The sequence below is a fragment of the Phascolarctos cinereus genome, unplaced genomic scaffold, assembly GCF_003287225.1.
Source record: "Phascolarctos cinereus isolate Bilbo 61053 unplaced genomic scaffold, phaCin_HiC Scaffold_726;HRSCAF=1367, whole genome shotgun sequence".
NCBI classification, from domain to species: Eukaryota; Metazoa; Chordata; class Mammalia; order Diprotodontia; family Phascolarctidae; genus Phascolarctos; species Phascolarctos cinereus.
The window spans coordinates 40160555-40179595 of NW_027556098.1; the positions used below are offsets into that span (position 1 = coordinate 40160555).

At 36.7% G+C, this 19041-nt stretch overlaps 1 protein-coding gene across 1 annotated transcript in view; it reads right to left on the reverse strand.

The window, feature by feature from the left end:
* Positions 1-756: 756 nt before the first annotated feature.
* RIPK4 (receptor interacting serine/threonine kinase 4) overlaps positions 757-19041 on the reverse strand; it is a 67576-nt gene continuing 49291 nt past the window's right edge. The window contains exons 6-8 of the mRNA XM_020976260.2: positions 14258-14361; positions 6100-6364; positions 757-3507 (exon numbers count right to left, since the gene is read on the reverse strand). Coding sequence (XP_020831919.1) covers positions 2324-3507; positions 6100-6364; positions 14258-14361 — 1553 coding nt within the window. The 3' untranslated portion in view covers positions 757-2323. The remainder of the gene's footprint in view (positions 3508-6099; positions 6365-14257; positions 14362-19041) is intronic.

Here is a 19041-nt window from a genome sequence, read left to right on the forward strand (position 1 = left end):
AGATTAGACTTGTTCAGTTTGACTCCAGTGGTCAAAACAATGGACAGAAAATACAAAGAGGCAAATTTGGGCTTGATACTGGGAAAAAAAATTTTTAATCATTAGACCTGTCCAGAGCAGAATAGGCTACCTAAAGTGGTGATGGGATTCACCTTTCTGGAGGTCTTCAAGCAGACCAATTATCAAGTACATTATAACAGGTATTCTTTTGTATATACGTTAGCCTAGATGCCTGCTGAGATCCCTTCCAGTTACCAAGTTCTGTGATTCTTGAAGTACAGAGCCTTGTTGCTCAGTGATTCTGATTCAAATATCCTTGGTCATATTTTTTGAGCTTTATGTTTGGAAGAGATTGAGCAGGAGGTTAAGAAGGCATTTCCACTACGGAGGATTTAGATTTCCTTCTACCTCCTAAATTCCCTACTTTCCCAATTCACTTGCAGTGAAAGAGTGTGGTATAATAGAAAACCCACAAATTTGTAGTTAAGAGCAACTTGGATTTGAATTCTAAGTGCCATCTATTACTTGTGTGACCTTGTATAAGTCATGTCACCTTTCTTGGGCTCCAATTTTACTTTGTAAGACCTCTTCCATTCCTAAATTTTATCTTATAAAATTTCATCAAAAGGACAAAGCCAAAATTGATTAAGCAGTTGTATACAACCACTAGTTTTAAAAAACCCAAAACCAAACACATCATTTGAGCTCTTTCAATGAAAAGTTAAAAAACTCAATGTAATCAATAGGACATCAAAATATAGCAGTAATAAACTTTATTGTCATCTGAGCTCTAAAAAACAAAAAGGAAGGGGGCATATTAAAACATAGCCAGTTCTAAACAGTTCAGATATTTCCTATCACAGAAAATATGTATACAGCCAGTAAAAGTATACATAGTATATTAACATTTATCAATACATTGCATACCAGTTCATTCTAAGTAGGATGAATACACACTGAGGCAAGTCCTATAATAACTTGTTTGTCTTACTATAACAGAACTTCTCTAATGAGACTGATTAAAAAGAATTAGACTGGCTTTTAACCAAATGTCAAAATTTATATATCCAAATAAGAAATATTTCCATTAAAAAGTTGTCTCATGAAAGATTACATATTCCAAGAATGCTGCAATTTTGGGAATTCATCTTTTGAAGTAGCCTTCTGAAACAGATTAAAAGCCTTATAAAATCTCACTTTCACCAAAAATCATTTGGAACAAATCAGAAGTGGATGTTCAAAAGTGGATAGTACTATTTTCATTTAAAAGAAAATTAAGTTAATGAAAAAAGCAATGAGTTTTCAAATATTTTGTTTACATCACCATCACTGGAATAAATATTTGTGCACTGTGTGGAGCCTTACCTAGAGTGACTAACTTTGAAAGGCAGCTCATTTGAACATAAATTCTGATTTTTTTTAAAGTCTCATTATACTATTGACTTAATATAGTAAGTAGTTCACGGATTATCTTCTACTTCTAGAAAATATAAATTTGTTTTTTCTTTTGTCATCCTAAAAACAATGTAAAACATAACATTATATGCTTACTGAAACTGACATTAAAACTTTACAAAATATACAACCATTATTTACAATATGGAAAAACATAGGGATTTGACCTCTAATTTCATTAGTATAGAGAACTCCCAGGTGAGGAAGCTTCCTCAGGTCACCACCTTCTCCGCAACATATACTCTTGGAGAGTTTCCTAGAACACTGGTATGCCAGAACTAAAACAAACTGGAGGCATAGAGAGGCTTATTCTAACATATCCAAGATTTTGTCTTACAATTATAGTTTGACATAAAATCACCTATCATTCCTCCCCCATCCCACGTCTACACTGAGTGATCAGAAAACTCAGCTTTTCAGTACAGACATCTTAATGTTGTAGGTAACTTAGTTACCAATGTTTCATGAACATACCAAGGTAGAAACTGAAAGACCGATCATATAGGTACATCATCTCTCACACATATCACACTGCTCATCTTAAATGTAAGAAGCCAAAAGACACTCCAACCAACATTACTTCAGATAAGACTCCACTAACTTCTCCGTGGTAACAGATTATGTGCCCAAAGAAAAGTTAAAAGTGAAAAAAAAAATGGTGACTACAACGCTGATAGCTTAGACACTCATTTTCTTATATCCATCCTTGGCCAATGATACCTGAATTCCTGAGACAAGTCATTTATAGCTGGACAGCTATTTAACATTCTCTCATTCTACTAACAAAAGAATGTGGCAAGAACCCCAAATAAGGCCCTTCCTCACCCTACAGATTGAGACATAAGACAAAGACTCACTGGGGATCAATCTAAGTCTTACTTCGACGTAACAATGTGGCAATTGGACCATTGCCACGTTGTTCCATCAATTGTTGACTGGTCTGAAATTTGAGGCCTTGAAAATTGATATGTGCCCCATGCTTTAACAAGATCTCCACAGTCTTTGCATGCCTGCCCTGGGCCGCCAAGTGCAGTGCAGTATGCCCTTCATCATCAAACAGATTTATGTTATCTGAAGTAAGGAGTTCCTCCACCACTTCAGAATGCCCATTGGCAGCAGCAAGGTGGAGGGCTGTCTGGTTAAGAGGGCCCCCAACTAAGATATCAGCTTTTTCTTCCATCAACAACTTAGTGGTGGCAAGGTGTCCATTTTGAGAAGCCAAATGGAGGGCAGTATAGCCTTCTGCTGTCATAGCTTCCTTCTCAGCTCCTCGGTTGAGAAGCAATCTTGAGGTGCTTGTGTGCCCAGTTTCTGCAGCAATGTGGAGGGGAGTCTGCAACAGCAGATTCCGCATGTTGACATCTGACTGTAGGTCAATAAGAATTCGTGCCACACGGTAATGGCCTCGCTGGGCTGCCAGGTGTAGTGGGGTCCTCCCATCCAGGGTCTGTGCATTCACACTCACACCTGGCTGTTTGGCGAGGAGCTTCACAATGGGTAGGTGACCTTGCCATGCAGCATAATGAAGAGGCATCCAATCGTCCTTCCCTTGGAGAGTCACATCAACACCCCTCCTCAGAAGGATACGTACAATGTTCTCTTGCCCATGCTGACAGGCAATGTGCATAGGAGTCCTCCCCTCAAAATCTACTTCATTAAAGGAGGCATTCTTATCTAACAGGAGCCTAAGGCTGGATTCATCCCCATTTTGAGCAGCAAAGTGCAGAGCTGTCCACTGGTCTTCATCCTTGGCATTGACATTTATCTTTCTGGCCAGAATGAGTTCAATAACATTCTTGACTCTCTTTTCTATGGCCACATGAAGAGGGGTTGAACCTTTTCTGTTGGTGAGATTGGGGTTGGCATTATTAAGAAGGAGCCACTTGACACATTCCTCCTGACCTGCTTCCACTGCCAGATGAAGGAGGCTGGAATTCCCATCGAGGACCAGGTCAACATCCTGGGGCTGTAGGATCTTCATCAACTTGCTAGTATCACCAGACATGATTGCTTCTGCAAGCTTTCTTTTCTGGATATCAGTTGTACTAATATCTGGGAAAGAAAGAGAAACCCAGTTTTTTGCCTGGAATCTATTTGTAAATAAGATAGATTGTATTCTATTACGCTCAATCTTTTACCACATTAAAGGTTTCAAAGACCAAGAACATATAAGTGCTCTCACCTGAGATAGTAAATTATCCTGTTATTTTATACAAAGACAAAAGTTTAGGCATCTCACTTGTCTACAGCAACTCATGGTTTAGAAGTACTTTCCTCACAAATCCTTTCTGAGGTAGGTGGTATTTTTTACCTCCAAGTTATTTACAGATGAATAAACAAGTTTATAGAAATGGGTGACTTACTCAGGGTCATTATAATTAGTAAATAACAGAGGATTTGAACCCAGGTATTTTCACTGTAGTAGTAATAGCTAGAATTTATTCTGTGCCTCAAGGTTTGCAAAGTTCTGTACATCTATTATATCGTTTGATATAATCTGATGAGTTAGATGATATTATGATGCCAATTTTACAGATAAGGAAACAGGCTAAGAGGTTTTGTGACTTAGTCACACAGCTAGTGTCTGAGGATTTTAACTTAAGTCTTTTAAATTCCAAGTCCAGCACTCCAGCACTGTACTTCTAAGACCAGTGCATTCATTATACCACATTTCATAGTCTCTGCTCTTAGGGAGTTTACTATAGAAGGATATGGAATAATCACAAATAACTATAATATAAGGTAAAACATGATAAGGATATAAGGGAGATACAAGGAAGGAGCTATGTGAGAGGATAGGGGAAGGGAGAAACTGATGACTTCTTGTAGGAGGTAACATTGCTTAAAATCTAATTTAAATTAATATTCAATCTTCCATTTAAATAAAAGTATTTTTAAAGCAAGCTTTCCATACATGTTGAAGACAAAGGATCCACAGACAGATAAGTCACAAACAATAAATTTAATATTTAAAAGCTTAATTCTGCAATATAGACAACGACAGCTCACTCCCTAAAGCTAAAAAATGTTATGGTAAAAGGTCAAGGCTAACTGTAAAGAAGGGACCTTTCTCCTCTTCAATGGTACAAAATAACAGATGGCTGTAAAATGACCCCTTTCTTTTTTGGCAAATAACAAATCTCCCATTTCAGTAATAAAAACTAACCAATATTTGCCTCACAATTTAAGGTTTACATTCAATATTGAATTCAATATTTAACCCAGTTTTCTTGAACTTGTGAAAATAAGATTCCCATCCTTCAAATTTTTAAGAGAATTCTATTCACTCCCCTTCTGGGCACACACAATTGATTTTACTCTATGACAAATTATGCTTCTTATCCTCAAGAATATGATTTAGTAAGATAAGAATTATATACAAATAAACATGATACAAATTAGGCTATGTAATACAACTTGCAAAGTCAAAAATCAGATGAAAGCAAGATCATTTCCAAAGGGAAGAAATTTGGAAGGCTTCATGAAGGAGGGAGGAGCAGCTAAAACCAAGTTTGGCTTTAGGAATAGCATTCTGAATTGAACCTAAGATCTTAAAAAGTGCTGACATACAAAGAAAAGATGGAAAGCAAAGTTTTAGTTACAAAAAATACATTTTCAGACTCATCAAGGGCATTTAAAGGATCTCTGAAATCTAACCCTTTTCAATGGAATCTCATGCTATTTTTCCTCATGCACTCTATGATCCAAATAAACTCAATGTTCCCAAAATGCATCTCATGTCACAGGTTCCCACTTCTATTCCTTTGTTCATGTTGTCCTCTAAGCCTGTAATATTTCCTGCCTCTAAAATCAGTCCTTAACATCCTACCTGCATCCCTCAAAACTCTTATATCCACTTTTTCCTCCATGAAGCCTTTCTTGATCTCCCATCGGAAATTATCCTTCATGTGATCTATGACTTAATTTGTATCATTTATTTATGTACATACCTTATCATATTAAATCATATAAATTATCATATAAATTAAAATATCACATTAAATGAGCATAAGGACCATGATTTGTCTTTGTATCTCCCTGAGCACTTACTATAATATATTGCACACGTGAGACTATTACTAAGCATTTATGATTTATTAAATGTAATTACATGTTGAATATCACCGTGATATACAAATCTTCTGAGTTCCTTTACAATCTGACCCCAACTTTACTTTTCCAGTTTCCTATATGGCCCAGCATGACACATAAACTTGTCCACCTTTGTACTGTTGGTCAAACTGGGATAAATCCACAGGATTCTTTGCACATTGCTCAGATGCCCCATCCCCACCTGTTGAAATCCTATATATCTTTCAAGGCCCCAATTTTCATGATGCCTTCCCTCATCCTCTCAATTCAGGCAAAAGTGATTTTTATAATTATATTCAAATATTAAATCAAAGACTCATCAAGGAGATGAGTCATATTTTTAAAATATTTGTTGACTGTATAGGATATCATTATAAATTAAATGGATGAGAGAAAAAATGAAAGAGATAATTACACTTTTTTTGTTGTTAAATATCTAGCTATTAAATGTTATACTCTGCAGTTGTTCACAGACTACTCAGCACTCTTGACTTCATAACTGTCCTCTAATTATCATATTTCAGTCTCCCAGACAACGTGTGTCTTACTTACCACTCGTTGAATTCTCTCGTTCGAAAGAGAGAGATAGGGATCCTCTGGAAGAAAAGGCTGAATCCACTGAAGATACACCAGAAAGTCTTTTGCCACTGCTAGAAGATGCAAGTTTAGATTCCGAGGAACTGCGGCTCAGTTCTTCTGAGTGTTTTATAGTCTGAGAAATTCCAGAATCCAGCTGGGACAGTAACTCTGAAAGACTATAGTCTTTATCAAATGTTGGTGTAGATGCACCCTTAAATTGAGCTGGGATAGACATTACCTATTTAAAAAAGGAGGGAGAGAAAAATAAATAAGAGGTCAACTTTCCCACCTGTTTGCTCTAGCCTTCTCATATAAACATATAAAACTGTAAGGAATTACTAGAGAGGTAAGGAAGGCAAAAACCAGGATACTATAGACTGGAGAGGACAATGTTTTAATTCACTTCTAAGGAGTTTAGATTATCACTGTGTTTTGTTAAAATTTAGTTTTATTATTATCACTTTTTTCACTAGGGAGTGAACCTTAACAAGTCCATAGAACAAGAGACTAAAATAAAGTAGGATTTTGGTGTTTTGTTTTTTTTTTGGTGTCACTGTTGAAAAGGGAGTTCAATTCCAGGATGGATAGGGGGAGGCCACTTTCAGAAATGAATGTGATGTCAAAACAAAAAGCATCATTTTTTTAAATTGGTAAGAAGACCCAAAAGAAACTAAGTTGTAAGGAAGTATAGGCTAGTATAGGCTAATAATCTGAAGATGCATCTAGCACTATTACTAGAACTATAATTCTTCTGGCTACCTCATAAGGTCACAGACTGGGAATTGGAAAGGACATTAGGAATCACTCAATCTCATTCCATTTGACAGATGAAACTGAGGTCCAGAAAGGTGACTTGCTCAAAGTCACAAAGTTGCGGTTTACAATCACCACTTAGGTGTAGGTTCAGGATAAAGATTGGGATCAAGTTGCATGAGGAATGAGGAGGTCGGGCAAGATTTTTTTGTAAGGCCTCACTATTTGGCTCATCCTCTCCCCTGGGCTATTTGTCAGACCCTGAATTCTCTACCAGTTTTTCCAGATGGCCAGATGTACAGAGATTTGGGATATGCTAAGAGCTACAAATATGCCCAATTTTTTCATCAAGTTTTATCCTACATCTCTCCTCCTTTTCTAGGACTAACTCCTAAAAAACAAAAGCAACCCTGTCTACACTTTCCTCTGTCCAATCACTACTCATTCTTTTCAACCTAGCTTCTGAACTCATTACCCAGTTGAAACTGGTCTCAATGGTTACCAGTGATCTATTTGTCAAATCGATGGCCTTTTCTCAATGCTCAACCTCCTTTAACCCTTTAATTTTTTAAAAATTTGCATCATTTCGGAAAAGTATTTAATTTAATAATTTATTGTAAATTTGTGGGGTTTTTTCTTACATTGAAATTTTGATGATGCAATATTAAGTCATGTAACTGTGTAGTATCATATTGTAAACAAGTTATTACATGCACATATTCCTGCCAATGCATTCTGGACTTCCTGACAGTGCATGAAACATGCCAATACTTGCTTGTTAAAACCTTTTGGCAGACTTGACCACTGACGGGTTATAGCTTTCATTTTGTATGTTTATTTGGAAAATAATGTAATTACTACAGCTTTGACTCTGTTATACAACAGATGAAACATGTATGAACATTTTTTTCAAGATTTCTTATCTTCTCTTCTTTCATTATTTTTATTCAATACTCCCCAATTGTACCGAAGGCTGGTACCACACCCCTGCATTGGTCTAATGCTCCCCAGGGGGAGGTATCACCCACTTTGGGAACCCATTTAAAATAAACTGTAATTAATTCAAATCTTAATAGTTATTAATAAAAAGTTATTTCTAGGTAATGATATTTCTAACAAATATTTAATTTAATTTAAAATAAAGTAAATTTTAAAAAAGCGTATGTACAAGACTTCTTTTCCTCACGTTCTGGCCTTATTGAAGTTACAGAAACCTGCTACTTTTGTAAGGTACACCACCCAGATCACCATCTTCACTACTGGCTTTTGTCATTTCCTTCAAATATAAAATGTAAACTTCTTGAAGACAGTTCCACTAAAAAAAAAAATTTCACCAGGCTTAACACACTGCTCAGTGATTAATACTTGTTGATTTGTTAGCTACCTTCTCTTCTTCATCCATATTATGCCCTCTAACTGTAGGTGTATCCCAAGGTATATCTTTTCTTGAATCCTCTTCTATCTACATACTTTCTCAATGGGTAACTTTATCAGCTTTTATGGGTTTAGTTACAACTTTGCTGATTACTCCTAAATTACTCCCAAATCTGTATATTAACACTGTTTCTTAACCTCTAGGCTTGCATCACTGACTGTTTTTTGCATATTTCAGACTGGAAGTCCCACAGACATCTCAAACTCAACAAGTCAAAACTGACACAATGGATAGAGAGCTGGGCTTGAAGTTACAAACATCTGAGTTCAAGTGATGTATTATATACTTACTAGTTGTATGACTTCCATCTATAAAATGAGGGAGTTGATTTTGACAGCTTCAAAAATCCCTTCAAGCTTTAAATCTAGGATCCTATAAACTTTGAAACTTCCTTACTTTACTATCCAGGGCACTATCACTCTTTTAATTACCCAGCTTCACAAGCCCATCAATATCTTTGACTTCTCACTCCCCTTCACCTCATATAATCAGTTGTTAAAACTTGATGTTTCTATCTATCTTTCACATCCAGCTTCTTCCTACTCATGGCTACCCATTAGTTTAACCCCTCATAAACTCTCACCCTATTGCAATAACTTCCTGAAGGTCTCCCTGCCTCAAATTTCTTCCCATTCTAAGCCATCTTTCCCACAGCTGCCGAAATGAAATCCTTAAACATAGGTTTGACCACCTTCCTCCTCTACTCAGTAAACTGCAGAGGCTCTCTATTACCTCTAGGATAAAATGTAAACTTCTCTGGTGTTTAAAGCCCATCACAACCTGGTCCCAACTGACCACTCTTCAGCCTTATTATACACAGTTCTTCCTTCTTCATTCAGCCCAACTGGCACTTTTGCTCACACGTTTCCTTGCAAGATATTTTATATTCTATTTCCATGCTTTTGCACAGCGATGCTTGGAATGCACTCACCTGCTCACTTCTGTCTTTTATAACTCCTTACTTCATTCAAGACTCAAGTGCTACCTTTCACATGAAGTTTTTCCTGAACCTGTCCTCACTCCATCCATCTATCTTCTTTCCAAATTAACTTTTTATTTTGTATACATTTTCTACATCCCTCATATTTTCATGTTACATGTATATATAGAATGAAGACTAATTGAAGGCAGTGACTGAATAATTATGTGCAGAGCACAGTGCATAACATATAGAATAGTACCCCTTAAGTATCCCTTCCCTTAAGTATTCTGCAATGCAGTTTGGAGGTGACTCTACTTTCTTGAAAGCTGTACTACTAGAACACAAGCCCTGAGAAGTATCACCAAAGCTAGAAACCCCTTGTGATACTGGTCTAGAAATAAACTGTGTTTCTTTTGCAGAAAAAGTGGTCAAGCTAAATTCTGAAAGGCCCATCGCCAGAATTCTGGCCATCAGCTGCTGCACATTATTTAGTGAAAGCAAGTTATGGAGAGGTTGCCATCTCCACTGATAAAGAGGTGAATGCCCACACCAGTGAAATCATAAGTATTCTGAAAATACAACATTAATGTATGGTAGTCAACTTCCTTATTGTTAATACTTGATAAACATTTATGGAATGTCTACTGCATGCCAGACACTGTGCTAAGTACTGGGGATACAAATATAACAAAGACAGAAAAAATATCTTAAGAAAAACATCTTATACGATCAGACCATTATAAAGGTATTTGGCTTGAAAAGCTACCTCATGTATGTGTATTATATGTACACATATGTGATAATATATGTAAAGGGCTTTGCAACATTAAAGCACTATACACACACACACACACATATATGTGTGTGTGTGTGTGTGTGTGTGTGTGAGCTATTATATTAGTACATCATTTTTACAGACAGAATAAAAGTTGAAAAGAGCAAAGTGATTTGTCAATACATGCAGCGAACAATTTTCAAGAGTCACTCTCATCTATCACAATACCAGATGGATATCATAAAGTATAAAAATAGCATGATGTCTGGTATTTTCTAATGATGAGGATGGTAAAGGAAAGGGAAATGTCTGTGGTTTTTAGAATGGAACACCAACCTTTTTATATTTTCAGTCTTTGTATTTCCAAAGAATAGCACAGTTATCACGCACATAATTGGTATTTAATAAATGTTGGTTTAATTGCAAGATTTAATGGGAGAATCTAGAAATGGTGCTAGATTCCTTTATTATGACCAAACCTATTATCTCCTCTTAGAATCCTGCAAATTAGTTCCTAAACTTTTGGACTACCAATTAGTACAACATAACTATCCACAGGTTATGAAAGAAATATAGTGCTCCCTGTTAGGTGAACACAGAATCATAAAATTTCAGAGTTGGAAGGGATCTTTTAATAGAGGCCATGTAGTCTAACCTATGCACAAGAGAAATCAGAATTACAATCTCATACTGTAATTCAGCATGATTAAAATCTCTGTCATCATAGTAGCTTACAGTGACTTTTCTACTTAATTTGGATAGTTCATAATCTTTTCCCTTAACTTCAGATCAAAGAATTATATTGAAGTCCACAGTGCCACTGCTTGATGCTTAACTCACAATAATAATTTCCAGATTAACTGTCTAATTCAAAATCCTTTTACTGAATGGTTCCCACAAACATTTCTATTCTAATTAATCTATAATTCATTTGCTCTTGCCTATCTTGCTTACATCGCTCAAGACTCAAAGAAGAGAACAATAGCTCTCACTTACAGAATCACCTAGTTATAGTTTATGAATAAAGCAGAAGATATAATACAAGCATGTGATAGCCTATAATACTGTCCTTTTGTTCTAATTCTTGATATGTCGTTTCCCAAATAATGTCCAACCAGGAGCAGGCAAACTCTTTCAGGACTACTAACTGAGTTGAGTGACTCCTGAACTTTAGAATGTTCACTGTTTTATACTCTGGGTTAACAAAAGAAGGGAATGGAAAGGGAATGGAATAAATATTTCTACAGCACCTACTATGTGCCAAGCACTTTACAAAGCATTATCCCACTGAATCCTCAAATAACCCTGAAAGGTAGGTACTGTTATTATCTTTATTTTATAGTTGAAGAAACTGAGGCAGACAAATGTTAAGTGACTTGCTTAGCATCAAGCTAGGCATAGCTAGTTAAGTGTCTAAGTCTAGATTTGAATGCTGGGCTTTTGGACTCCAGGCCCAGTTCTCTATCCACTGGCCCATATAGCTTCTTCAAAGGACACTGAAGCCCTTAACAAAGGATACTAAAACCCTTAACAAAAGCATAAATCTTTGGTAAGAAGGCCTAAGGTACCTTCAAACAGATCAATAATGAAAAAAAAAACCAGATAAGAATGCAAATGCAGTAAAATTCCTTCAGTGCTCTAAGGAAAAGGCACAGGTTTAGTCTGACAAGACAGCCTCACTTCCTAAGCGTTACTGGGTTATTTTCATGTGTGTACCATGTCACTAAACATGTGACAATGGAAAAACCCATGGATATAGAGTCAGAACACCTAGATTCAAATCCAGTTCTAACATTTACTAGCTGCGTGACTTAGAGCAAGTTATTTAATCTCTAGGTTTCAATTCCTACATCTGTAAAATGGGGACATCTCCTTGAGGACCAAGTGAGATTAGGTCTACAAAATACTTATGTCTATAAAACATGTGACCTGCTATTATTATTTTCTATTATCTTGTTATCCATTCCCCTATTTTCAAGGGACTTGGAATGATTCACCTAATATCAGATGATCTATTTATCAGTCTTCTTTAGGCAGTCTGCTACACTTTTATGACCCTAAAGTTGTTTAACTGTGTGCTTTGAACAATGCTTGGTACATTGAATAAATGTTTATTTAATGATTTAAGAGTGAATAGTGTACCCTTTATCACATTTTGAACAGTAAAAAAATGATTCTGCATCTTAAGTTCTAACATAGATATAAAAAAACAAGTCATATAGTCTTTTGACCAAATTAACAAAGCTCATTAGAAAAGGTTGGGGCCTTATGCTTCAAAATGTCAATGTCCTGTAGTTTGACATTGATCAAGCACTCACATCATTAATATCATTCTTTCAGGGAAAGGGAGAGGAACAGTGGGAAATGCAGAGAAGTAAGAAATTAGTTCAGATTTGCCACCCTTGACTCAGGGACCTGGAGAATGAAGGAACTTATTGTTTCATTTTGTGAAATGGAGACCTTCAGTAAACATGCATACAATTCATAAATTTGTAGTTAGAATGATACTTATGAGGTAAGATCTAAATAACTGAAGTAGTATTTACTGTTTGTAAGTAAAGTCAATATTTTAAAAATGATAATTTTATGTAACTAATCTATTTATGTAATGCCATCCCAATTAAATTACTAAAAATTATCTGAGTTAAAAAAAATAATTAAAAAGTTTATTTGGATGAACAAAGGGTCAGAAACTTCAATCTTTCAGAATATGATTGGGTTGGAATATTGCTATGATGTAGGAAATAATGAGATGGTTTAATTAGAAAAGCATGGAAAAATTTGGACTTATGAAGGAGGATGCTATCCATCTTCAGAGAAACAGATGGCAGGTAGAGATAAGCATGGTACAAACTAATATATATATATATATATATATATATATATATATATACACACACACACACACACACACACACACACTACACACATACATATACATATATACACATATATGTACACATATCTACATATACACACACGTGTGTGTGTGTGTGTGTGTGTGTGTGTGTGTGTATGTCTCCACACTTAATTGTAGTCTTCTTTGGGTGAGGGAAAGAGGAGAGGGGAAAAAAGATAAAGCAAGATGCGTACAGCAGGGAACAAAAGAAAACCCAAAAGGAAGCTAAGAAAAGATGGACAGCTTTGAATAAAATGAGTAGTATTTACTATACAGGGCTTTCTTGAAATGGAAATTTATTGTTTTAGATTGAATCCTCTCCTATGTTTTGCCATGTACAAGGCAATGTTGGTTTTTTCTTTCTTATTTTATATTTAAGTTTAAAATAAAAAAAGAATTTAAAAAGAGGCCATCTAGTCCCACTTGTCTGAATATACAGAAGAAGAAACTAATGTCTCTAAAGGTTAACTGACTTGTTCAGCTTCACCTAGGTAAGTATCAGAGGCGAGATTTAAACACAGAACTTCTGACTCTATAGCCAGCATAGTCTTTCCATAGTGAGATGCATTTTAGAGAACTATAACAAGACCTTTTAAAAAAATGTTTTTAAAATTTTCAGTTCTCAGGAGAACATTGTACACAGTAACAGCCACATTGTATAATGACTAACTTTGATAGATTTAGCTCTTTTCAGCAATGCAAGGATCTAAGACATCTCCAAAAGTCTCATGATGGAAAATGCTATCCACATCCAGAAAAAGAACCATGGAGTCTGAATGCAGATCGAAGCATGCTATTCACTTTTTTTTTCTTTTGTTTTGTTTTCTTTCTTCTTTCTTGTGGTCCCTCTTATTATTGTTTCTGATCCTTCTTCACAACATGACTAATGTGAAAATATGTTTAATAGGAATGTATATGTAGAGCCTGTATCAGATTGCATTCTGTCTTGGAGAGAGAGGAGGGGAAAGAGGGGGAGAAAATTTAAAATTCAAAAGCTTATGGAAATGAATATTGTAAACTAAAAATAAATTAATTAAAAAAGGGGAGAAAAAAATTTTCAGTTTCAAATTCTCTTCTTCCAGCCCCGACCCCACCCATTGAAAAGGCAAGAAATATGCTACCCATTATACATATGAAGTCATGTAAAACATATTTCTGTATTAGCCATGTGTAAAAAGAACTTGGACATTGGTCAACAGTATGCAAAAAAACTCCCACCAACAACAACAAAACCAAACTACCCCTGAGAAGTTTTAGACAAAAGTGAAAGTGCTAGAAGGGCAGGTTTGATAATTCAGGATTGTGAAGCCAATTCTAAAGAATTTAATCTCAAGAAAAAATACTAACCTCAGTTTTTAGCTCCTGGGGGCTTTTTATATCCAGGTCTTGGACTGTTTCTTTTATTTCATCATCAGGTTTTTCACATAGCTCTTCAGTTTCAGCGGTAATTTCTTTGAAAGAGAGAGAACATATTATTCCTCCAAATACTGAAGTTAATATTCAATCTGTACTTTCCGTACTTAGTGATATATTATTAACTACTCAAAATAACAATAACATTAAGCCTTCTACTTAGCCAGGGAACAGATATAAGGTGAATGTCAACTATTAAAAGTTCTACACACGGCACAGATATTCTGAAGAACCCACCTAGCTATGGTTAATAGTGAAAAATACATATATAACCACATAAGATATTTGTGAATATGTCCTCTGCTAAACATGTGAGTCTGAGTTGGTTCCAATCCTGAAGTTGTAGAGATAGCTAGATGGCGCAATGCATAGAGTGCTGGGACTGGGTTCAGGAAGACCTGACTTCAAATCTGGCCTCAGAAACTTACTAGCTGTGTGACCCTAAGCAAATCACTTAACCTCAGTTTCCTCAACTGTAAAATAGAGATAGTAACAGCCCTATCTCATAGGGTTGTTGTGAAGATTAAAAGAGATAATAGTCCAGTGCCTCATACATAGTAGGTACTATAAGGATGCTTATTCCTTTCCATTTCCCCCTTCTTCTCATTCAGCTGGGTTGCTGGAGAGTTAGGCCCACTACATAAAATAAGCCATTCTACAGTGCTTATTTGGACGTGGAAAAGTTCCACTGTCACTCCATCCTCTCCAGCCACTTCTTCCATAGCCTCTTTGCAATTACCTTGTCACCTGCATCAGAGACAGGAAGGAACTTCTGCCCCGGGGGCCCTCCTTCCAAGAGTTGGTGGTGACTACCTCTCCTGGATCATCATTTCAAGAAATTCAAGCTTCTCCTGCCACCTCCTTCACACCCTTCTCAACACAATTGCATGCTTTGCCCTTTCCTCACTGTTTCATTAGATTATGAATCATGATCAAATTAACATTTCTGCCAACTATTCTGGATGGGGTGTGTCATTCACCTACCCAACAACTTTTAGTACTAAAGAACTTCTCCAAGATCTGGGGACCAACTCTTCCTCAAAAGTGTTATCTTCCTTATTAAAATGTAAGCTACACCCTTAAGAGAGTAAGCTCCAGAATATGGAGGATAAAAGGCAGGGACTCACCTAAGCTCCCCCAAGTTTCCCTCCAAACAACTTTAAATAATGCCTCAAAACAAATTCTGGAGTGGTGGAACCCACAAAAGCATGGGGTTAAACAATTTTCCCATCCCAAGACAGCTTAGAAGTTTGGCAGTAAAGGTCTGTCACCCCAGGGTGAGAGTGGAGCTCAGCCCAATGCAGGCTGTGAGAGCACAGGTCATGTCACAGCAAAATAGCAGCAGGCCTTGGGGGGCAACTGACTAAGGAACTGTAAGCCTGCAGATGGTAAAGAAGTTGAGCAACTGGTCAGAAGGAAATTACAGAGGTGTCTGCTGGCACTGGAGGCAGGATTCTGTTGCATTACCCATAGTCAGATCTGGGTTGCAGTCCTGGTTCACAGTACCAGGGCAAGGAGGAGCACTAGCACATCAGAATTTGTGGCCACAGGGGAGCAGAGACCCTGGTCACACTTCCAGGGAGGAAAAGAGTGCTTGTGATCACTCACACACTAGAACACAAGCCAGCAGTGTAGTAAACACACATATATCACATTGGAACATACCACCTTGGAAGAACCAAAAGCTTACAGACCCCCCACCCCCACCCCCCCAGAGCCGGCTCTGAAAACAGCTGCACAAAAACCTGAAGCTTAAGATAGTGCACCCTCCACCCTGGGAACATAGACCAATTTTAGTATAAAATCAAAAGTCAAGAAATAGGCTGGGAAAATGAGCAAACAACAAAAAAAGATCCTGACCATAGAAAGTTTCTATAGTGACATGGAAGATCAAAACACAAACTCAGAAGAAGACAACAAAGTCAAAACCGCTGTATCAAAAGCCCAAAAGAATAATGTAAATTGGTCTCAATGCTCAGAAGAATTTCTGAAAGATGTTAAAAAAGGAGTTTAAAAATTAAATGAGAGGTAGAGGAAAAATTGGGAAAAGAAATGAGTGATGCAAGGAAATTATGAAAAAAGAGTGAAAGCTTGGTAAAGAGGTGCAAAAAAATCCTGAAGAATATGTTTGGTTGGTTGGTTCTTGTCCTTCCTTATTGAAGAGGACCAAAATGACATCACTATGTTGGAGTCAAGGTACAATGTGTCCAACCGTGGCTGATCAGACCAGTATGAGTTCAGAAGGTTCTACCACAGGTTGGGCACAGAGAGTCCAGATGAACATTTGGAGTATAGATGTCTCTAAATTTGTTCATCTCATGTGTCTTTTGAGCTACTGAAATTCTGCATTGCTTATAGAGCACATCACCTGGATGGCGTCTTTCAAGAAATTATCAAGGAAAACTACCCTGATACCCTTGAACCAGAGGACAACATAGACATTGAAAGAATCCACCAATCACCTCAGGAAAGAGATCCCAAAATAAAAACTCCAAAAAACATTATAGGGAGACACAATTAGGATTACACAGAACTTGGTAGCTACAACATTAAAGAAGAAGACATGGAACATGATATTCCAGAAAGCAAAGGAGTTAGGACTACAACCAAGAATCACCTACCTGGTGAAAATAAGCATAAAACTTAAAGAGAAAAAATGGTATTCAATGAAATAGAAGAATTTCACACTTTCTAAGGGGTAAATCAGAATTGAATAAAAAATCTGATCTCCAATATCAAGATGCAAGAGAAGCCTAAAAAGGTAAAACAAGAAAAGAAAACATAAGGAATTCAATGGAGTTGAACTGTTTATATTTCCACATGGGAAGATGATATTGGTAATTGTTGTTTTTTTGTGTGTGTGCGAGGCAATTGGGGTTAAGTGACTTGCCCAGAGTCACACAGCTAGTGAGTGTTATGTGTCTGAGGCCAGATTTGAACTGAGGTCCTCATCTGGGGCTGGTGCTCTATCCACTGTGCCATCCAGCTGCCCCTGATATTGGCAATTCTTAAAAAATTGTACCATTAACAGTGCAGCTAGGAGGAATATACATAGAGGGTTCTGGTATAAGATGAATTCAAGGGAATGACATTAAAAAAAAACTAACGGATGAGAAAGAAGAGTACACTGGGTGCAGAAGGGAGAGGTAGAATGGGGTAAATTACTTCACATGAAGAAGTTCAGAAAACCTATTACAGTGGAGAAGAAGATGAGAGGGTGGGCGATGGATATTGCTCCATCAGCGTCGGCTCAAAGAGGGAAATAATAAACAATCTACCTTACCTGACAGGGAAGTAGGAGGGGAGGATATTAAGTAAAGGGGTGGGGGGCACTGACAGAAGGGAGGGCAGATCAGGAGAGGTGGTAGACAGAAGCAAAACACTGGTGCGGGTGGAAAGGGTGAAAGGACAGAGAGGACAAACAGGAGGAAAAATAGGATGGAGGGAAATATTTAGTAATCATAACTTTTTATTTTTTTGGCTAGGCAATAGGGTTAAGTGACTTGCCCAGGGTCACAGAGCTAGTAAGTGTCAAGTGTCTGAGGCCGTATTTGAACTCAGGTCCTTCTGAGTGCTGTATCCACTGCGCCACTTAGGTGCCCCATAATTATAACTTTGAATGTGAATGGGATGAACTCTCTCATAAAATGGAAACAGATAACAGAGTAGATAAAAAACCAGAGTCCTACAATATATTGTCTACAAGAAACACACTTGAAGCAGAGAGACATACACACAATAAAGGTAAAAGTTTGAAGTAGAATATATTCTACTGTAACTGAAGTAAAAAAAAGAAGTAGGGGTAGCAATCCTGATCTCAGACAAGGCAAAGCAAAAATAGATCTAATTAAAAGAGATAAGGAAGGTAATTACATCTTGCTAAAAAGTACCATAGACAATGAAATAATATCAATACTAAATATGTATGCACCAAGTAGTATAGCATCCAAATTCTTAAAGGGGAAGCTAAGTGAGTTACAGATCCATGACCAAACAAGATAGAGACAGTATGAAATGTAAAACAGATCATTTTGAAAAAGCTTTTGCACAAACAAAACCAATACAACTAAGATTAGAAGGAAACCAGAAAGCTGGAAAACAATCTTTGCATCAACTGCCTCTGATAAAGGCCTCATTTCTCAAATATATAAGAGAACTGAATTTATAAGAATACAAGTCATTCCTCAGTTGATAAATTAGTCAAAGGATATGAATAAGCAGTTTTCAGATCAAGAAATCAAAGCTATCTTTAGGCATATGAAGAAGTCCTCTAGATCACTTTTGATAGAGAAATGCAAATTAAAACAACTCTGAAGTACTACCTCACACCAATCAGATTGGCTATATGACAAAACAGGAAAATGCTAAATGTTAGAGGATGGGCGAAAATTGGGATACTAATGCATTATTGGTGGAATTGTGAACTGATCCAACCATTCTGGAGAGCAATTTGGAGCTATGCCCAAAGGGCAACCAAACTGTGCATACCGTTGATCCTAAAAAAAGGGAAAAGGACCTACATGTGCAAAAATATTTATAGCTATAACATTTTTGTTTGCAAAATATCAGAAATTGAGGGGATGCCCATCAATTGAGGAATGGCTGAACAAGCTGTGGTATATGAATGTAATGCAATATATTATTCAATAAGAAATGATGAACAGATTTCAGAAAAACCTAGAAAGGCTTGTATGAACTGATGCAAAATGAAATAAGCA